Source organism: Apis dorsata, unplaced genomic scaffold (genome assembly GCF_000469605.1).
Source record: "Apis dorsata unplaced genomic scaffold, Apis dorsata 1.3 scaffold_88, whole genome shotgun sequence".
NCBI classification, from domain to species: Eukaryota; Metazoa; Arthropoda; class Insecta; order Hymenoptera; family Apidae; genus Apis; species Apis dorsata.
Genome location: NW_006263386.1, coordinates 714,917 through 737,726, shown reverse-complemented (window position 1 = coordinate 737,726; position 22,810 = coordinate 714,917). Strand labels below are relative to the sequence as shown.

At 28.1% G+C, this 22,810-nt stretch overlaps 3 protein-coding genes across 5 annotated transcripts in view; 2 read left to right on the top strand and 1 right to left on the bottom strand.

The window, feature by feature from the left end:
- Positions 1–229: 229 nt before the first annotated feature.
- LOC102674333 (tRNA pseudouridine(38/39) synthase) lies at positions 230–2,481 on the top strand. The gene is made up of 6 exons (XM_006611455.2): positions 230–673; positions 795–925; positions 993–1,558; positions 1,689–1,980; positions 2,124–2,260; positions 2,342–2,481. Exons 1-6 carry the CDS (start codon positions 602–604, stop codon positions 2,395–2,397), a joined length of 1,254 nt encoding a protein of 417 aa, XP_006611518.1. The 5' UTR covers positions 230–601; the 3' UTR covers positions 2,398–2,481.
- Positions 2,482–2,814: 333 nt separating this feature from the next.
- LOC102674602 (chaoptin-like) lies at positions 2,815–10,023 on the top strand. 3 transcript variants are annotated; one of them, XR_004149764.1, is made up of 11 exons: positions 2,815–2,993; positions 3,493–3,682; positions 3,854–4,001; positions 4,171–4,281; positions 4,513–5,259; positions 5,645–5,793; positions 6,051–6,833; positions 7,065–7,819; positions 7,921–8,127; positions 8,201–8,437; positions 8,928–9,062. XR_004149764.1 is itself a non-coding variant. In XM_031508521.1 (10 exons), exons 2-10 carry the CDS (start codon positions 3,493–3,495, stop codon positions 9,248–9,250), a joined length of 3,723 nt encoding a protein of 1,240 aa, XP_031364381.1. In that variant the 5' UTR covers positions 2,815–2,993; the 3' UTR covers positions 9,251–10,023. The 3 variants fall into 3 exon arrangements, 2 of the variants coding, with proteins under 2 accessions (XP_031364381.1, XP_006611520.1); XM_031508521.1 differs by having other exon boundaries at positions 7,921–8,437; positions 8,928–10,023; XM_006611457.2 differs by lacking the exons at positions 2,815–2,993; positions 3,493–3,682 and having other exon boundaries at positions 3,913–4,005; positions 7,921–8,437; positions 8,928–10,023.
- A 410-nt stretch (positions 10,024–10,433) lies between these two features.
- The window catches only part of LOC102674202 (probable chitinase 10), a 29,485-nt gene continuing 17,108 nt past the window's right edge, over positions 10,434–22,810 (bottom strand). Inside the window, exons 2-16 of the mRNA XM_006611454.2 lie at positions 17,095–17,173; positions 16,431–16,591; positions 15,836–16,073; positions 15,539–15,718; positions 15,303–15,426; positions 14,694–15,003; positions 13,478–13,907; positions 13,035–13,252; positions 12,716–12,870; positions 12,492–12,632; positions 12,260–12,407; positions 11,927–12,112; positions 11,740–11,862; positions 11,392–11,593; positions 10,434–11,047 (exon numbers count right to left, since the gene is read on the bottom strand). Of these exons, the coding sequence (XP_006611517.1) occupies positions 10,839–11,047; positions 11,392–11,593; positions 11,740–11,862; positions 11,927–12,112; positions 12,260–12,407; positions 12,492–12,632; positions 12,716–12,870; positions 13,035–13,252; positions 13,478–13,907; positions 14,694–15,003; positions 15,303–15,426; positions 15,539–15,718; positions 15,836–16,073; positions 16,431–16,591; positions 17,095–17,173 (2,904 nt within the window). The 3' untranslated portion in view covers positions 10,434–10,838. The remainder of the gene's footprint in view (positions 11,048–11,391; positions 11,594–11,739; positions 11,863–11,926; positions 12,113–12,259; positions 12,408–12,491; positions 12,633–12,715; positions 12,871–13,034; positions 13,253–13,477; positions 13,908–14,693; positions 15,004–15,302; positions 15,427–15,538; positions 15,719–15,835; positions 16,074–16,430; positions 16,592–17,094; positions 17,174–22,810) is intronic.

The window sequence follows — 22,810 nt, the reverse complement described above, 5'->3', positions numbered from 1 at the left end:
AAGATTATAATCTCAAAATTCTACATTTATCAGAAATATATCTAAAAATCTAATTTCGATATATATATATGTGTGTGTATGTGTGTATATTGATGTCGTTGTCATTTTTAATTTATTAAAAAATATTATGTTACGAGATTTCTTAAATATTATAATGTATTAAATTTTATTAAATTATTTCTTAGTATATTTACGTAAATAAATATATTGATATGCAATAAATTGAATTTTACTATTTTTTCTTTATATATTTCCTTTTTTCAGAGGTTATGTATCATTCTCTTATTTAAGGTTATTCTTCTATTTAGAATTATACCATAAAGTAGTTTAAAGTTATATTATCACATTTAATAGTAATAATAAACAATTTTATTATTTTAATAATTTGATTTATGTAATAGACGTATTTTTAATTCTGAAAAATTTAAATTTATGTAATTACAAATATAATAAATTATTATAGAAAATATAAATTGTATTTAATATGCCTTTTAAGCATATTAATAGTAATGATTAAAACAAAATAATAAATTATTAAATTTTGTATTTGTAGTAGGCTATCTTCTGATAATATTTTTTATATTATTATAAATTTAAAATTATGACAACTATGTGTAAAGACAAAACACAAGAAATTTTGCAGAAAGAAGAACTTCAACTACTAACTAAATCAGTAAATATATTTTATTTTATCAAACTCCAATATTTTTATTAAATTTCAATAAGAATTAAGATATTTTAATATAAATATGTTACTTTATAAAAGTTATTTTTATAAAGTTTATTTTTATTAGGAATTGATAGAAAAGATAGTAAATTTAGAAAAAGAAAATAAACAATTAAAGACTGTAACTAATGAAAAAAATGAAAAATCAAAGAATAAAGATATTATTCGTAAATCACAAAAACCATTTGACTTTTCAAAGTATGTAAATAAATAAGAAAAAATTGTGATATTATTATTATTAGAATTGATATTATTTTAATTTTAGATGTAACAAAAGACATATTTTATTAAAATTTTATTACCTTGGATGGGATTATAATGGTTTTGTTGTACAAGAGAGTATTGATAATACAATAGAAGAACATTTATTTGAAGCATTAATAAAAAGTTGTTGTATAGAATCACGTGAAACATCAAATTATCATAGATGTGGAAGAACAGACAAAGGTGTTAGTTCATTTTCACAAGTAATTTCTTTGGATATAAGGAGTAAATTAAATCCAGAAAACCAATATAAATTAGAGGATGAACTTCCATATTGCAAAATATTAAATAGATTACTTCCATCTAACATAAGATGCATTGCATGGTGTCCAGTACCTAATGATTTTTCAGCAAGATTTAATTGTAAATTTAGAACTTACAAGTACTTTTTTCCAAGAGGAAATTTAAATATAGATGCTATGAATAAGGCTGTTAAATATATTATAGGAGAGCATGACTTTCGAAATATTTGTAAAATGGATGTTGCTAATGGAGTAACTAATTATATAAGAAAAGTTATTAATGCAGAAATATGTATGTATCGCCAAGACTTTAGAAATATTTCAGGTAAGTATTTTATTTTAATTAATCAAAAATAATATTGTGTACATATATATATATACATTTACAGATTTACAAATACATTGTGTTAAGTAAAATGAGTTTTTTATTATATTTATATAATCTTTATTTATAGGATATGATATGTATCAATTAATTATAACAAGTCAAGCATTTCTATGGCATCAAATTCGTTGCTTAATGGGTGTTTTATTTCTTATCGGTGAAGAAAAAGAAGAGGCTGAAATTATGTTGGAGCTTTTAGATATTGAAAATTGTCCTAAAAAACCACAATATAATTTAGCTCATGAAATACCATTAAATCTTTGGTACTGTGAGTATGATGCTAAAGAATGGTATATTCATAAAGATGAATTATTCAATACAATAAAACTTTTACAAAAAGATTGGACTTTAAATACAGTAAGGTACGTAAAATTTTAATAAATGATATATTAGAAATAATTTTAAAAAAATATAAAATAATTAATAATAAATAATGGAAAATAACTTTTATATTTATTAAAAAAATTAATATTTATTTTAAAAAATGTAATTTTCATTTTAACAGATCAATAATGATTGAAAACATGTTATTGGAATTAGAAAATTCAATCAATTACAAAAATATGTTTTTTCAAAGTGATTGCTTATTACTTGGAGTACAATCTAAAGTATATCAACATTTAATGAAACGACCCACATGTGGTTAGTTTTTAAATTCATTAATTTTTTTTCAACTTTAAAGAAAATAATAATATTTTCTCAAGAAAAAAATTTTATTTACAGAAAGCTTGGAAAATAAAATAAAACACTATGAAACTAAAAAAAAGAAAAAGGAATAATTTCTGAATTGTAATTTATAAAGTTTATTAAAATTACTCTCTCGTGTGATTTATTAAGTAAATAAATGTATTATTTTCCAACAATAAAGAATTTTAATTTTGTCAATTTATTATTATACCCTTTAAGACTTTAAGAGAGATAATAGAAAAATAATTTAAAAAATATCTCATTGCTTTATATCTTTCTTTATTCAAAACAAAATTTTATTATTAAATAATTATACAAAACAGGAAAAAAAAGAACTTTAAAATAATATACTAAATATACGAATTATATTCATAAGACATGAATTTATTTTATAACATTAATTGTATTTAATTTGAATGTTGCTGAATTTTGTTTTGCTTTTCGTTTCGATCCATAAAGCCGTAGGAACATGCGCTTACGTTTACTCCGGTCTCGCACTTGCGCCTTTTCAGTATCACTCTTATCGAGCTTACGTTCAGTTGCCTTCTCATAAATTTCTTTGATCATGAATATGAAAAACCAAACGTGAAAGCTAATAAAAATTTGTAATTATTTAAAATGATTAGTTGAACGGTAAAATTAATCTAATAAACAATGTTTTAATTATCGAAAATTAATATCGGGAAAGGTATGTATTTCATTATAATTAATTTAAGATATTTAATTATTCATTTAATGATTGTAAATTCCGATAATATAATATTATTTTTATAGACTAATATATTTTTTATAAATGTCTTAAAATAATAATATATTTCCTAATATATTTCCTAAAGTGATACTTTCAATTTCTTTTGTATCAAAATATTCAAAATTTTACAATAATGTATAGAGATAATTTTATCTTATTTTTTCAAAATTGAATCTAGCACAATTTTCGAGAAGAAAATCTTAATTTCAAATTTAAGAAATTTATTATTAATAAATGATTAAAATAAAATTAATTCCAAAGATGTAATAGATAATATTATTCATACTCTTTTTTACCGGAAATAGTAAAAAATTTTGGGCGGGAAATATAATTTTTTAAAAAATAAATTTAATAATATATTCTTTATATAATATATTTCTTTAAATGCACGTGATTTTATTTGCTTAAATTCATTATATATTTTTTATTTATTTAGATGCTGTTAAACAAACAGATATGTTCCATGTATACAGAGATCTTTTTTATTTTTTGTATATCGAATTTGATAGAATGCTTTAGTGTACCATGCACATTTAATACCATGTGCATGTGTTGGATTCAAGACGACGAGGATTTCACGAAAATGGACATTAATTGTATGGGAGTACCATTTGCCAGATTTCCAGGTAGATAGAATGAAATAACTATAATATAATAATTATAAAAATAAATTTATTTTTCTTTCTTTAATTAAAATTAACATATAATAATTAATAATAAAATAATAATATATGTTATTTTTAAATACTTTATACGAAATATTTATATTTTAATAAAAAAAATATATTTAATAATAGATGTCTCCGTGAGTTATGTGGCTCAATTAGACGTAGTTGGATCTGGAATGCAATCATTAGACAATGATGCACTTACAAGTTCAGTTGGTGTCGAGGCTTTGGGATTAATGAGCAATCGATTGTCCAATATTGGCGATAAATCTTTTTCGTAAGTTAGTATAATGAAATTACATGTTTGCTTTATGTTTGTTTTATTATTTTCACAGTGATATTTGTACAGCAATTTCAATATAAATTACACATTAAATTATAACAATTTGCTACGTGAATTTTTCTTTTTAAAGATAGAATAATATGTTTTGAACGTCTGTTATTAGAGGTATTGCGGATAGTTTACGCTCATTGGATCTCAGTTACAATGCCTTGGAGGATGTGCCATTTAAAGTTTTTCGTGACTTGAGGAAACTAAATTGGCTCAACATGCACAGGTATGTAAAATATAATATAGATTTCAATATTAAAGAACAATCTATCAGAAATTAATTCATGAATTATATAGTTAATTTAATTTATAAAATAATAAAAATCAATTTTTATTAAGATATTTATCTGATATTCTTTCAGTTTTAAGAGAAAATAATTGAAAGAATTATTTTAGATACTTTGATTATATTAATATTTTAATTAATTAATAAATATTTTATTTAATTTAATTTTAGCAATCATTTAACGTCGCTAGACGGTGACTGGGGCCACTCGAAAGACGCACTAACAAACGCTTTCTTCGGAGATAATTCAATCATCGAGATACCAAAAATATTCAGCACATTTGAATCTTTAGTTTGGTTGAATCTCGACAATAATAATATCGAGGAAATTTCAGAAGACACTCTACCTCCCAACATACACACTCTTAGTTTGAACAGTAATCTCCTTAAATCCTTTCCATCCACATTGAAATTCTTGAAACAGCTCACGTGGTTATATCTGAGGGGAAATGATTTTAAAAATCTCGAGTTACCCGATTTTCAAACATCAAATTTAGAATTGGTCGACGTGAGTGAAAATTGTATCGAATGGATTCGTACGTCAAGCTTGACCAATCGAACTTTGAAAATTAAAGAATTCAATTTGGATAGCAATAAGTTGACGTTGTTACCTGCTGGAATTTTCGATCATCTTGAAATCAAGAGGATACATCTGTCCTCGAATTCGATCAAAAATGTCGACGATGATGCATTTCGAGGGCTCGAGGATATGTTGGAATACTTGAATTTGGAGAACAATGATCTTCCTAGCATTCCAGGAGCTGTCAGTCGATTGAAAAAGTTGTCGTATTTGTATCTTGCCAATAATGACATAAGAAATATATCTGGAGACATATTTCATGAATTTGGTGAGAATTTGAGAGCACTTTCATTGGCTACAAATAATTTGGACGCGGTTCCAGTTGCTGCTCTTTCTAGGTATCTTGATTTTTAATTATTAATCTATGCATATTTCATATTTAAATTTATACACACATTTCTTATATATTTTTACAAATAAATTGTAAATTCTATTAGAATATGTATATCTTCTTCTATATTAGAGTAGTTCAGAAATAGATAATCAAATTTTTATGTAGTATTCTATTCTATGATGAAAGAAATATAGACATTCTTTATGAGATATAACTTTTTTCACTTTGGATAGCTATACTAGATTTCTAGATTTCTAAATAAATAAGAAGTTTTATTATATTTTGAAAAGAAATAATTTTTGAGGTTTAGAATAATATCATATTAAAATTTAGTATTTTCTAAAATATTTTGTATATTATTTAGACTAATTTGATATTATATAAAATAGATGTCAAAAATTGCTGCACCTTAATCTCGGTTACAACAAAATTTCTTATATTCAATCTGGTGATTTTGAATGGGCAGAAGATCTTGAAATTCTCTTGCTTAGAAACAATATATTGACAAAATTGAAAGATGAAACCTTTAAAGGAGCAAGTAAGCATAAATTTACATTTTTCACATCAGAATTTTATTATATTTGATTTTCTTATACGTACAATTTTTATGTTTAAAAAAAATTTATTTCAATGTATATTTCTTTAATCTTAAAACTGTAAAATAATATTTAAAAGATATTTAAAGAATCGAATTATTAAAAAAAGAAGAAAAAATAAAATTTCAAATAAATTTTCATCAATTATCAAGATTTCTTTTACAAGAAATAAGAATTAATTTCAAACGAATGCTTTCAGAAAAGCTGAAGGAACTCAGTTTGTCCTTCAACCACTTAACAGAACTTAGCGACGATTGCTTCATTGGCATCGAGGAGAGTCTTGACATTCTCGAGCTAAGTTTCGCTTTTGCGACTGATGTCTTTCCTCAACGAGCTCTCAGGCCTCTTTCCAATCTTCTCTGGCTTGTCTTGGATAACAATAACTTTCAAACCATAGATGCAACCGCGTTCTACTCCTTCCAACGATTACGCTACATCAATCTGGAATCAAATCGACTTCATTATCTACCAGAACGAATATTCCTGTCCAGTGTGCATCCAGAATTGAGAGATGTGAAGCTCGGTTACAATTTTCTCGAAGCCATCCCAGAATTCAGTTTTCACAATTTGACAGAATTAAGATCTTTGGATTTGACTGGAAATAGAATAAAGATTCTCAATTCTGACTCGATTATGGATTGTCCGGAATTGGTGACGATTTCATTGGCTTATAATCGTATCACCAAAATGGAGAAAAATGCTTTTTACGGTTTACCCAATTTGCGCTTCCTTCATTTGGAATTTAATAAATTAACTACGTTGGATCTAGACGCAATCTCGGAGATAGGTGGTCCAGATTTTGCTCTCAATGTTTCTTATAACGCAATTTCTATTATAAATTCAGGAGGATTGATGAATAATTTGACAAGACTCGATTTGAGTTTTAATAATATTAGTCACCTGCCAGCGGACACGTTTTATGGCACTCCAGATCTGAAGATCTTGGATCTTCAAAGTAATTTCATCGTTGTTCTCGAACCAGGTAGAGTAATATTTTTATTAATTAAACATTGTCATTAAATTAATTAAATTTTGAATTTTTAAATTTTTTTTCCATTATTTCTATTCTATTTATCATTTATTGTAACATTATTATATCAGATATTTTTAGAATTAAAAAGAAATCTAAAAAAGTAATTGAAACAGAAGATTTATTTTTGAAAATTTGATCGTAAAATTTAATTAACACGTGTGTATATATAAATCTTTTCAGGTACTTTTACACTAAGACACTTGGAAACGTTAAATATACGGAACAACAAGATAGAAGGTTTAAGAAAACAATCTTTCCACGGCTTAGAATTGTTGCAACAATTAGACTTGAGCGAAAATCAAATTGCACAATTGCTCACCGAACAATTTCGTAATTTGAAGAATCTACGAATCTTAAATTTATCCGGAAATAAAATAAGATCCTTACCCAGAGACGTTTTCGAAGGAACAAAATTGGAAATTCTTGATCTGAGCAATAATAAATTTACCGTGGTACCGTCGCCATCTTTTCTCGAGGTTGGTTACACGTTAAGGGATCTCAATTTGGCGGACAATTTCGTGGATCATCTAGATTCGACTGCCTTTCCAACTTCGCAATTGGTTTCCTTAAATTTGGCTCATAACAGGCTAACAATTCTGCCAGATAATTCGTTCGTTTCTTTGGGAAAACTTTTAAGCCTGAACGTGTCTCAAAATGTTCTTCAGGCGAATTTTAAAGAGCTGTTTCATTATTTGCCCGGACTGAGACAACTCTATTTGGCTAATTGCGGCCTTAAAGATATACCTCTTCTTCCATTAATGAATTTAAACGTTTTGGATTTATCATTTAATTACATAGACTCAACACCTGACAAACAATTTCAATATTTGAAAGATTTGAAGATTCTGTTGTTCGTGAACGATTCACTGACCTCTATGCCTAACGTCAAGTTGAATCTGTTGAGAGAACTTGACGTGTCAGGAAATCCAATAGAGGTATTGAGATATCTATTTATATCTTTTTTCATTTGCAATATTTTGTTAAATTAATATAAAGAACGAAAGATACATCTAACAAATTGAATTGAAAAATGTAGGTATTAATGAAGGAGAGTTTTCTGGGTTATCCAAGATTAGAAAAGCTGAACTTGCGGAATCTGAATAAAACTAAATCGGTGGACAAAGACTGCCTTCGTGTCTTAAAATATTTGAAGCATCTTCGAATTCAAACGTGGCCTGAAGCGGATGGTTTTCATCTTCGACCCCTTTTAACCGGATTACCGTTGAGAACTGTGGAGATACAAGTGACGGAGCATTTGCTGAAACATCAAATACAAAATGCTTTCACGAAGCAGTTGAGAGAATTAACTATTTCAGGGAGTGATCTCGAATCAATTTCCTCGGAAGCTTTCTCTACTATCGAAGGGGGTGAACTAATATTGAGGATCAGAGATACTCGAGTCCGTCGATTGCAGTCCGACATGTTCCTCTCCTTGACGAAAAGACTCTCTCAATTAACATTAGATTTGAGGAACAATCACATCAACGAGCTCAGTCCTTCGGTTATCTATGGGAATCTTTCGTGGGAAAGTGTTGGGACCAATATGGTTGCTGGTGAGTGAATCCTGAGTAATGATATTTGAAATAACAAATAAAAATATATTATTGCATGATACTTCTTCAATTATAGTTAAATACAATCAATTTGAAATAATAATTTGTTCTTATATTGAATAAAATTTTATATTTTTTTTATTAATTACAAAATATAAAAATAATAAAATTGCACTTTGTGAATGAATCAAAAAAGCATATTATAAAATTCACTGCAATATAAATTAAAGATATTATTAACAGATATTAAGTAGCTTAGTTCAAAATTAATATTTAAATAAAAAATTAGTTATTGTTATTAATTGTTATCTACAACAAAATTTTTAAATTGAAATCATGACATCAAATAATTGAATCAAATATAATGTAATAAATATAATAATAAATGTAAAATATATTATCTGAAATAATATAATAATAAGAGAAATATAATTAGAAAATTCAATTATTCAAAAATAAAGAAATTAACAACAGTGATGTTATTTTTCAGGAGGTCTACAAGTGTCAGGAAATCCTCTCGAATGCGATTGTGAGATAGCTTGGCTCAGCTTATGGTTGCGAAGATGGCTTCGAGAATCTCGACAAATCCACACTGCTTCGCAATCGGATGCTCGACAATTAAGAACAATTGCTGGAAGAGCTGTTTGTACCGAAACCACCCCATCTTACTCCTCTGATAAAGTTCTGTTAACTTTAGGAACTCCTCACACTGCCTGTCAAGCCTCTGCCCTTAGCTCTGGTAATTATGAGAGATTGGCCACTACTTGGTTAGCCATTGTGGACATTATTCTCCTAACGATAGTGGCTTATTAAATTATTTATTTTGTAATGAAATTAAGAGATGATTATTATGATTCTATTACCTTTTGAATATTTTTTATTTTAATATAAACTCTATATAGGAATTGATCTTTTTATAGGAATTAAAATATAATTTTAAATTCAAATTTTGAGCGAATGAAAGAAAGAAAGAAAATGTGTGATGTAAAAGAATTATATTTGACAATGATATTTTTTAAAATAGAATATCTATTTTATTTTTTAAAATATTTTGATATTATTATTCTTTATATATTATTATAATTATTTTATTAGTATTGAAAATAGTATAGAAAGTATTGCTTTTTTATTTTCTTTTCTTATAACATCATGATATCATTTCTTATAATATCTTATAACATCATATTATGTCAAATTATGTTACTTTTTTTATGTTTTATAAAGAATTTATCAAGATTAGAATATGTAAGTATACATATTAGATTTTAATACAGATTGAAATAAGCATTGATTCTCATAATAATTTATACAAATTTCCATTATGCAATTCAAAGACTGATATAAAGTAGAAAAGCAATATGATTTCTTCGTTGTATTCAATTATATACTAAATTGTTATTGTTATTATTATTGTAATTAATTTAATTTAATTTAATATAGAAACATTAATAAGAAAATATAATAACATATGCGCACAAATAATGTTATCTTCATGAGTGACAAGTTTAATATACATATAGTATACATTAGTTGTTCAACATGTTATGAAATTTGTTTAAAAAAATAAAGGATTTTTTATACTAAAACTAACTATAATTAATTGTAATAATATGTTTCTATATGCAATTTTAATTTCAAAGCAAAACTTCAAATAAAATTTTAATTATTTTAAACATTACATTACATTATGAAGTATTTTTTTCAAAATATCAACATTGTAATAACATTTTCTTTTTTCAAAGAACTCTTAATCTTTAGTTACTGCATTTCTTAATTATTCAAATGATTTACATTAATTGTACAAATAATCATAGTTTTATTCAGACATTCTATGTCTATCTAATTTCATAATTTAAATAAAAGGATTGTTTAAATATTTTACTACTTACAAAAATTGTAACCAACCATTTATTGTAATTTGTAACTAGTACAAACTGTAGTTTATAATACGTACAATTTACTTTCTTTCTTTATTAACAAGCGAGATATGAATTCTTTTCTTTTTTTTTTAAGGAATTTTATTTATTTTTATTTACAAAACACAATATCTATCGCAGTAATTAAACACAGTGCACGATTTATACAAATGAAAAATGTAGATAGATAGAATCAGTGGAAAAAGGACTTTTGGGGAGAAGAAGAAATCCTTTTAAAGGAAAAGGAAGAAGAAGAAGCTGTGGAATAAGAAGAAGAAATAAAAATTATTTCTCGGTAACAAAATTTCTCGTCGATTATGGATTATCGTGTTTTTTCGACGAATTACAAATACTTTTTTTAATTAACTTTCACGCGTGTTTTTCTCATATTTTTACAACCGCAGAAAATTATTCTTAAATAGATGTAATTTTTGTCTCTTTCCATTCTTTTCTCTTTTCTCTTTCTTTCTTTCTTTTTTTTTCTTTTACACTGGTGGCGCTTGCGTGTGTTGCAAACACCCTTCCACATTTTCAGGCCAATCACAAACGTTCTCGTTGGGATTAAATACTAGATTCACAGGGCAAGGCATGTGATGTTTCCTTTCACCTTCACACATATAATACATGGTGCAATCGCTCTTGTCAGGATGATAAGATATGTGATTGTCTTCCTCGTCACAGCTCACCTCGTTCGCTGGAACAATCGACATAACAGCTGATTGTCTTTTAAAATTTACGCTATTACCGAAATCGATTAAAATTTTGGAATTACATTTCCAGTTTCAGATAGTCTTCTATTAATTTTAATCCAAATTTAATCCATTGCTATATAAATATGAATATTAATTTATTATTTTTAATAATTTCATTATTTTAAACGAATAAATTTTAATCTGATGATAATTTTGAATAATCACTCAAAAGTAGAAAAAAAGTTTCAAGATTCGCGAACAGGAAGCTTAAAAGAGAGCTTCTTTTTTTAAGAATTTTAAATTATTATATTATATAACATAATGATTTAAAAATCGAAATACTTACGATCTTTGGTGGTGTACCTTCCATTTCTCAAGTGACTCTCATAAGGACCGTCGTATTCTAGTTTCACTTTATAATCTCGCAGCTCTTTCATCATAGCTTTGATCAATGGATACTTGCCAGCTCCACAAGTTCCTTTAAAATCGTCCATGTCCACCGACCAAATCATTATACCTCCAAAACCTTCTTCTTTAAGCCATTGCATCTAATATAATTAATATTTACAGATAAAATGATTAATAACGATTAATTAGAATCCTTTAATTCTTTATCTATGTACAATGTACATACATAGACAATATTATAATTTCTTCCATTCGTTACTATGATATATAAAAATGTTTCTCTCACCTTATTTATAAGGCTCCTCTCGTCATCGAAACCGACCCATTGATCATCCCTATACGCGAAAGGTACTTGTTGCTCACTATCCCAGACTAGAGTAGTGTTATCCTCGTTCAAAAAGCTGCAAATCTATACGTTCGTTGAGTATCTTGATTAACGAGATACAAGAAGTTATGATAAGAGTCTGTAATACCTCGTAGTACGAGAGGAATCCGGATTCATTAGTGAAATTACCAGATGTTCCTCCACCCGAAGCAGGCGCCCCAATGTCAAATTTCTCTTTGTCCACCAATGTGAACGATCTGCCATATGTTGGCATACCGATCATTAATTTCTCTTTTGGAGCACCTTGCTTCACCCATTCCCTTGCGCTGTAATCCTACAATTTTTTTTTTAAATTTGATTTTTGATAATAAATAATTGTAAGTGTGTATTATTAAAAAATTATTAATAAACCAGAAGTATTTACACATGATGTAATTAAAACATACGATGGATCTAAATGTTTAGCAATTTTATTACTTACCACCGTCAATTTCTTTTGATAACTCGTAGCACTTTCCAAGGGAAACAGAGGACTATTGTGACCCACTTGCCTCTCCCATTGACCATGAAAATCGTACGTCATCACGTTTATAAAGTCCAGATATTTGGATATTTCTGGTACATCGTATCTAGAAGAAGAAAGAAGAAGGAAAAAATACATAATTAAGAATAAAATTGAATTTAAATGTGAATTTGATGAACAAAAAATTCACCCCGCAGCAATAGCCTCGAAACTAGCTGGCACCGCGGCCGATAAAATTAATTTCGGTTGTCCAGAACTGTTCGCTTCCCCTTCGAAAGCGAGTCGAAGTTCTTTCAAAAGGTTCACATAGGCAGCTCGATCGTCACCACCCCTGATACGTTAGATTTTTATAAAAAAGAAAAAAAAAAAGAAAAATTAAAGTAATTCAAAAAGTGAAAGAATTACTTTATTTACCGTGGATATTCCCAATCGACATCCAAACCATCAAATTTGTATTCCCTGAGGAATTCGATGGCCTCGTAAACGAATTGATTCATACGGAAAGTATTACTGGTCAATTCTCTGAATGGGGTCGATCCGAAAGCCCAGCCACCAATCGCCAATAATATCTGAAAAAAATCATTATTTCTGCGATGATTTGTAATTGAAATTGAAAACCAAACAGTAATGATTATATATGTTAATAACAATTTGATTAATACGATTATTTAACATTTTTTTAAAAATGTTTTATTATGAGTGCTTTATTAAGATTTAACAAATCGAATCGTACTTTAAGATCAGGATTTTTGTTGCGCAAAGTCATCAGTCGCTCGTACATCTCTCCATCCTTTTCATTCTCTTCTGCCAGCAAGTAATTCTTCAACGTTGCGAACGAATAGACTATGTGGGTGCAGAGAGTCGGATCAATGTCCTCTGGTACAAATTTTCCAGTTCCAGGTCGTTTGTGCGACCAATTCGTCATATAGCACATGGATTGGGCTGGCCTTTCTGTCATTTATTATTCATATTAATTAAACAAAGTAATATAATATAAAATAATTAATAAAATTTCGTTCCAAAGACTTACTTCTTAATTCTTTTTTCAAAAATTTTACAAAAAATCGAGAAACAAAAAAACTTTTCAACAATTTTTTAAAACAATTTAAATAATATTTTTTACACAATTTCAATCGCAAAAAATGGATCATTATAATTTAAAAAACAAAATTTTACCACTGGTAGGAAGATTAATGACGAGTTGAGTTGTTTGCTTTTGATGTTTCTTCGCCTTGTTGATCACATCTGAGACCAATATCTTGTAAGGTTCCGGTTTCTTCAAGATGGTCTCAGACACGGTGCTAGCTACTGCACTCCAATCAACGTCCTTGGCGTTCGGTCCTCTCGAAATTCCAAGCAATTCCTCTCTCATTGCACCGATTAAGGGGTACTTGACGTTTCCACCACACACGGTGCCATTGAAGTCGTCCATATCAACCGTCCACACCATAGCACCGCCGTAACCCTTGCTCTTTAACCAATCCATCTTGAGTCGAATAGATTTCTCGTCGTCGAAGCCCACCCATTGATCATTTTGCACCATGTATGGCACTTTCATCTCATCGTCCCAGATGTAGGCTGCACCGTTTTGCAACATCTCGCAGATCTGTAGAAAATAAAAGAAAAAAATAATTTTAATAATTTTTCAATGAATTTTTCATTTGAAGTAAAAAGAATCTTCATTTTTTGTACTTATTCATGTACAATGAAGTCATTATTATTTTAAATCATCTAGAAAATTTTGTTTTATAAAAGTTTCTGGATATAGAATCATATTGTTGATTTTTAAAAAATTTTTTCTATTCTAATGATTATTTGATAATGCTGAAAACAAATAAAAAAGAATATCCTCTAATTTAATTTCTTAATAAATAATGAAATATTCTCCTGTTAATAAGAATGAGATTTATAATTGCACAAGTTCATTTGCACGAACGAATCATTTGAGTCAAACAATTTCATTAATATTCACTTTTCAAAAAAACAAAATTCTTCTTACATCATCTAAATTTTCACTTTCCTCGTTTAAATTTCAACATCTCTTTGCTCAAATATTAATCGAACTTTAAAATTATTTAAAAAAAAAAAAAAACAATCCCATATATTTGCATTTCTTCCCACAATCACCATTGACAATCTAATCCAACGCTCGTCTACCCTACCCACTTAAAACCATCCAAGAGGAGTCGGCAAACAAATTGCTTATCCACCATCGAACCGTGATTACCACACAGCCGCAAGAAACTAAGAAGACCGTCTAATCGAACGATCTCCTCGAACGAGGCGTCCAATTTGAATTTACATTTACGATCGTCCCGAGTTATAATAATAATAAAAACGGTTAATCAGAATGAAGGAGGCAAAGAAAAAAAGAAGGAGAAGAAGTTTATACCTCGTAATAGGCAAGAAAGCCGGATTCCTTGGTGTATTCGCCGGCCTTTCCACCACCGCTCGCAGCTGCATGAACACGGAAATTGGAAAGATTTGAGAGAGTGAAGGAACGGCCGTAAGTCGGCATGCCGATGATCAGTTTCTCTTTGGGAGCCCCAAGTCGAACCCACATCGATGCAGCGTTGTCCACGCTTAATTGTTTCTGCCATTCCGAATCCAACGATGAGGCGTAGAGGGGCGCATTGTGACCCGTCTCTCGTTCCCATTTCCCGTGGAAATCGTACGCCATCAGGTTGATGAAGTCCAGATAACTGGATATATTTGTTTCTATTTTATCTGTGTTTCTCTATATCTTATAGTCTTCTTTTTATATCTATCTTTTTTGTATCTTTTGAATAATCTTACAATATTTGATTTATTAGCAAGGTGAAATTTTTTATACATGCACTAAGAATATATTATTTTTACGCTTCATTTTCGATTATTATTTGTAAATAATTTAAGAAATATCGATAAAAATAAATCGTTCGAGAAGGATGTAAAAGCCCAAATTTGAGTAAGAATAATTATAAATTCAAAGAAACGATAAAAATTTGTTAGATTTGTTCACCTTGCAACTGCTGGCACATCGTAACCACTCTTAACGTTGTCAGGACCAACTGGGACAGCAGCTGTTAAAAGAAGCCTCGGCATCTTCTTCTCTTGAGCTTCTGCTTCGAACGCTTCTCGAAGCTCTGGAAATATAAATAATTAAAAACGTAAAAACTATATATCAATCTAGATAAGATGATTAATTGACAATAAAATTTTGTGATTACAAAATTATTATTTTATAAATATAAATACCTTTCAACAAAAGAACGTAATTCTTCTTGTCATCTCCTCCCTTTGGATATTCCCAATCGATGTCAAGACCATCAAAATTTCGATCTCGAAGATAGGAAATAGCACTGTAGATGAAGGTTTGCCTCGCGTATCTTGTCGCGGACACGTCTTTGAATTTTTGAGTGCCAAACGACCAACCACCTGATTCAAATTGCTAATCACACTATTTTCTCTCAAAAATCTTGATACGAATATTCAAAAATGATCACAGGAATGATCCATTCAATTATTTTCGATACATCTTTTAAAATTCCTTACCGATCGCGAGCAACACTTTCAAAGAGGGATTGGCTTTCTTTAGATTAACCACCCGTTCGTACAATCCGATCTTTCCATCTTTCGTCTCGTCGTTCGATTCGAAGCTGGTTAATTTGTTTTTCTTCAACCAACCGAATGCGAATACGATGTGCGTACACAAATCTGGTTGTATGTCTTCTGGCATGAATTTTCCAATTTTCGTGCGATATTGGGACCAGTTTGTATAGTAACATACAAGCTGCGCAGATCGAAATTGCATTATAATTATATTCTGCCGTCTTTCGTTCTTTTTTTCTTTATTCAATATATTTGATAATCATAAATGTATTGTAAGTAAAAGTATATATTTTTAAATTAAATTTTTCTTTGTATATAATTGATTAGAAAAATTAAAATAATTTGTATTTAATTTGAACGAATATTATAATATTAGAAAATAAATAAATTAAAAAAAATTTAGCTATGTATTTAAATTATATTATATTCAATTCGAAATGAAAATAAAAGTTCCTGATTAAGTATAAAATATAAATTTTATAACAGTTATAAAATTTTTTATTCGTATGTTGCACGTGACGATGATTATCATAATTACCTTGTAGTCCTCCGATTTATCGGTTTGAATTTCATTCTTCTTGCTTTTATTGCCGATACGATTTCGTGTGACCTTGAATCTGTTCACACTGGCCGAGACTTCCTGATCGTTCGAGATCGATGGGGCGGCGGTTGCTGGTCTGCGAAATCTTTTTCTTGTACCTGTTTCAGTCATTATTTCCATTGCAAATTGCATATTGATTTTTTTTTTTTTATTTTTCAAAATATACAAGTATTCTCAAAATCATTCTAAAAATCTTATTTATCGTTCTATCTTTCTTTGAAATATTACTTTGGAAAAATCTGAAATACTTATTGGAAAATGATAAAGTGTCATAAATATATCAAAATTAATATAAATTACATAATATATTATTATCTAATTTATAGAATATCATAGAAGTATCTTTTTATCATTAATCCATTATTAAAATTCAATATTGTGAACAAAATTTTTCTTCTTCTTCTTCTTCTTCTTTGATAAAAACATTTAATAAAATCCAATAATTTAATACAATTGAAAAAAATAACGGTTCAAATACTTTAAATATCAATATTTTATTCAAAACCGCGAGACAAACAAATGTTAAGAAATAGAAGACAAGAAATAGAAAATAAGAAAAGAAAAAAAAAATATAATTATTATTGGAAAGCCAAGTGATTACCTTCTGCATCATGGAGAGTTCCGAGAAGCACGATCAAGCAGACGAGCAACAGCCAACAAGTCGTTCTGCTAGTCGACACCTGAAAAGAAAGTGAACGTGTTACTGATCCGTGGAACCTGTCGTTGTTATTACGTCTGTACAGTTGACCGGGAAGTGGAGGGCAAAATATTGAAATATTTTCATGGATCTCGATCACCGCCAAGTCCATTCAATTACCTATCACGGTGGCCATTTTCTACTTTGTATCCGTTCAGGTCGATAAACTGGCAAAAATGCGGTCACCCTCGAGGAAACGTTCGGATTTATATACGCATGTTCAATTCACCTGACCTAATTGCAGTTTTTATACTTTTTTTTATACTTTGTTTTTTTGCAAAAAAGATCGAGTAAAGTTTAGATTGTAATAGATTTAATTATCGTTGCGTAGCATATAGATGAGAGTTTGGTCTCTGTGTTTGTTGTTGTGATAAATTATTACTCGTATTATTCACAATTCAAAAAAATGCGATACTTTCGATGCATGGAAAATTTATTTTGGAATAATATTTTTTTTTTTCTTATTTTGAGAGATTGGATTTTGAATATACGGCTATATATATTATATTTTAATAAGATGAAAATTTTAATATATATGAATATAGTTAAGGTATAATAAAAATCTTTGAAATTGCTGTTATTTTGAATTGCAAAAAATTGCATCAAGTTATTGCATTTTTATTTTAAATTATAAATACAACTTTCTTTCTTTAGAATTATTTTTATATTTATATTTGAAGAAAGGAATGGAACGATGAAATGTTAGTCACGACAAATTTCATTACAAAAACCAGAGAAAGTTATTTGCGGTTTCTACGATCAATTACCAAGATCTTTGACCATACTCGATTGAAAATTGAGAATCGTAAAGTTCCCTGTTCGAAACCAAAATGAATATAATAGTTTTCGTGGGAAACGAAGGGTGTTCTATTCTAATTAAGAAAGATTCTATAGAAAGTTTTGTCTTATTATTGATAATAGTTAAATCATCGTCGTTTAATTTTCTGATGAAAAAATTTTCCACGAAGCAAGAGAATTTCTTCTATTGTGTTTTATGAACTAGTGATTATATTTTCGATACGAAATATCTGGTAAAATCTGGTAAAAACTTCCGGAATGTTTTCGAAATAATGATTGTTTGATGTATCGAGTTATTTAGAAATATAGATATTTAAAATATAAAATGAAGAAACAACAATATATGTAATAATACATTCTTTCTTAAAGAAAAAAAATATCGATAGAATATTATTTATATTATAAAATTTTATATTATCATAAAATTTTTTATAATATATTATATATTTTATATTAATTCCTCAGTACATTTTATTTTATACTAAATATTAATAAATTCATTAATTTTCAATTGTCTTCAAAAGATTTCTGAAAATTTATTCAATAGAGCAATTTTAACGAAAAATGCAAATCTGTTTCATAAATTAAAATTACAAAAAATAATTTTTTTAATCACTTAAAAATATGTATGCAAATCAGAGAAAGTATCATAATTAATCTATTCGAGTATTAAAGATAAATTAGAATTGGAATCAAATAAATTTTACACTCAACAATCTTTGAATGCAATGAATGCAATTGTAAATCATCGTGGGTGAAGTAGACACGTGTAAAGGTTAAATTTATACTTAAGTTTCTACTTAAGTTGCTAGAGTATTTGTACATAATGTAAATGAGTAACAAAATGATGATATCTTCAATTATACCTATTTTTTATTTAATTGATATGAATTCCATTCACATCCATAGAATTAAAGAAGTGATAAATTGATCTGACAATAAATCGCATGTATTTTAATACTTTCACGATTCTTAAAGAAAGTGGAAGTTGAATAAAGCATATCATTTGAAAGAAAGTTGGAATAATCATAGTTATATTCGCATTCAAGAATATTAAGTTATATCTGTCTTTTTTATCGAAGAGAGAATTCGATTTTAATATGATCAAAAATTACCATAATCACCAATAAGAACATTTAACAAATAGTTGAATAAATATATACAGTTCAGTGAGTATAATTATATTGTCTATAATCATACTTATTATTAAATGTATCATATAATTAATTTTGTTTAAAAAGAAAAATGAATGCTTGCGGTGTAATATTATGTACACATAAAAATGGAGTAATAATAATAATAACAATACGGATAATTGGTAAATTGAACATAAGATAGAAAATGGCAAAGTAAAAAAAAAAAAAAAAAGAAAATTAAAAAAATAAGAGTTGTAGATTATATATTATATTTTATATAAATAATACATAACAATCACGACATATTATATATTATTATAATAAATTAACAAAAAAACACTTGAACGTTCAGATAAAAGTAGTTTCTCCATTTCTAAACATTCGTAATGAAAATATTGTAATAAAGCAGCCAATAAGCATACTATTATATTTCAAGAATACCCAGTACGTGACAAGAAAGTATGTAATAAAATAATGGAAATGATAAGGATGCGCTTTCTTCACTGATTCGAAAACAAAGGATAAAACTTCGTTCAACGAAAGTTTACTTATCTGATTCGAGAGTGCAAAGTAATTCCTCTTGACAGTGCAAAGTACTGTCGCGCAACGCGGATAAATATGCAAAGGCATGCGAGTAGAAGAGAGTGCGATGCGACCAATAGAGAGGGAGATTTCTATGCTAGCGCTTTTAGAATTGCTCCTTTTACCACAGTGCACGACTTCTCGTGTTATGTAGTCAGTCAAGTATCCGTGACTAGATAGGACAATAATTTTCAACGTTCACCTTACCAGTTTCACGTTCGTTCGGGTTTCGTGGCTTTTTAGAGGCACGATAATCGTCTCGATTTCAAGTTAGAATTACCGACTCCTGCTCCTTCTAAGGAGGCAAATATGAGGTAGTGTTTGGAAATTGGTTTGTACATTTTTATATCAAAGAAATGATGCTGAAATTTTCGTGATTGTATATAATCATATTCAAGAAATTTATATTAATAGTATTTATATATTTTTTTAATAATTCATTTTATTATTTATAATTTTCTTTGAGCATGCAATTATTAAGTTAAAATAACATCCAATTCAGAATAAATATAAATATAATGATTTATTATCATATGCTTATATTGATAAGTGTAATTAACTTTGTATAATTTTCCTTTTTCAATTGTCTAATGATTAGTTTAAAACATGAAGAAATTATGGAGATTTTCTATTATTTTTTTATATTTCTTGGCAAGTTATTTCCTCTTAGATTATTTTTCAAATTGCTGCGAATATAACAAAGGAGTGTCGTTAATAATCGAAGAGAGTTCGTATAAAAAATGACTCTTGCCGATATAATTAACCAAGCGATTTAAATCACTTAAAACAATAACAAAAGTGAAATCATTGGAATGAAATCTTTCCTAAAAAAAAATATATATATATATGTATATAGAAAGTAAAAAAATTACAAGAAAAAAGCAACGATTAGAACGAATATAGAGCAAATTAGGAAATTTCATAAGGCAACGCGATTTACGTAACACGATAGGGGAAGAGAAGAAAGCCACAAAAGCGGTGAAGAAACAAAAGGAAAAGAGGGAACGACGCGTATCGTGGTCGATATCGATCGACTGTATAATCGAGGGAATAATTACGTTCTCCCCTTAATAGGCGATCTTGAGGATCGATTTCTCTCGTCGTCGTGGGGAATCGACGATCGAACGAACATTGCGTCGCGATCCGACGTTGATTCTCGGCTTTCGAAAATCTGTAACGTCGCGGACATCGGTGAAATTTTCACGGATGGTCGATCCCGACTGGTCAGCCGACTGTGACACGAGGAACCGATTTTCTTTCTCTTTTGTGATTTCGCTAATTATCTCGATACTTATGAATTTCGTTACTTATTATTGTAATCTTTATATCTGTACGCATATTAATTAACTTAGGAGTTTCAAGCGTATTTTATTTCGTATCGTGATAATTTTAAATAATTTAAATTAATTTGATACGCGAATTTCCAAATTGTGGAATTCATTATTCCCGAAAGAATTCGCAAAGATTGTTGAAGAGTTATTCTTACTCGGTATTTATACACTTTAAGCTACTTTAGTGGGAAGATAATCAAATGGAAATGATTTGTAGTATCGTGTCAAACAGAAGAGATTATTAAACATTCATTATGATCTTACGTTAGATATTTTACAATTGCTGCAATAGAATTTTAATTCATACGTATTTTATTATTAATTACAAGAAGGAAAATTACATACAAAAACATTTAGTAGTTCTTTCATGTAATTATAAAATGGTTGATATTAAGAAAAATCGAATGAATAGAATCTGATAAAGATTCTTTATTAGACTATATTTTTTATTTATAATGTATTACCAAGGAATCGGTTTTCTTCTTTTTTTTAATTTATTATTCCTCGTGTATAATATAAACATTTTTACGATAACATCGATCTACAATAACTTCCGGAAACAATTTACTGCTTTATATATCCTGGATGCCGATGTAGATCTTTTTATCTTTTCAATGGTCTCAATGCATATTGAAATTCTACACGTGGCTATTAAATAACATAAATAAGTAATAACATCAAGAATAATCTTTATTCATATATTACGATTTCATTATTTTCCCATTAAAAAAATTACACGAAAAAATACAAATACTGTTTCTTACTTGAAATTTTAAATAATCTTTTAATGTGGTATATTTACAATTATATATTATATAAGATATTTATCTTAATGAATCACTCTTCAGATAAAACTTTTCAGATATAAATCTGTCAAGAAATTGTTGACGACAAACTAATAATGATAAAAACTTGTTGCAAAGGTTTTATGCAACAAAAACTCAAGGTCCTCTTTATAGATCCTCTTTATAGATCCTCTTTATAGATCCTCTTGATATTAAAGTTAACGCGTTAACGCGATTATAAGAATACGAAAGTACATTAAACTCTGGTGCAATCAAAATTTAATCATACAAACAAGATCTAACCATGCTAATGCAGAAGTGTGTCATATTTCTCGAAGCGATATTGTTCGATTATTACCGTGCACAAGTGAAACAACGGGGAAATAAGCGAACAGCGTGACGAGTAATACGTGAGGAAGGAAAGGAACGAAACGCGTAAAAAGTGATTTTTCTCGTCGATTAATTTATTTGTCGATGCGTGAAAAATCATGGTGACTACGTAACGGCATTCATAAGTATCAAACGCTCCTATAGGTTTAAACTGAGCGAAGATGGTAGTTAAATGCGGGGAAAAAACTCGTTTTTTCTCGTTATTTTAAAAAAAAAAATTAATTTTCACTTTCACTTTCAATTTTATATTAGGTTTTCACAAAGGTTTCTTTTAATTTTTTCTTTTTTAATCGTATTTTCTTCTGTAATATTTTTTCAGAACTTTTATAATTTTGTTTCTTTCAGAATAATTATTAATAATGATATTTTATTATTAATACGTATAGAATATGTTCTAATGTCAGAATTCCTTTTCACTGGAACTTTCACTATTCCATTTTTCTTGATAATTACATTGACTCTACAATTACTTTGAGTTTATAAAATACTCAAAATGATTTTTAATTCCATTTTAAAAATTTTAATTCCTTTCACGTGTATTTTTCACGCAGAAATCACATATGCGAACAACAAAGAGAAACGGATTGATAATTTAAAA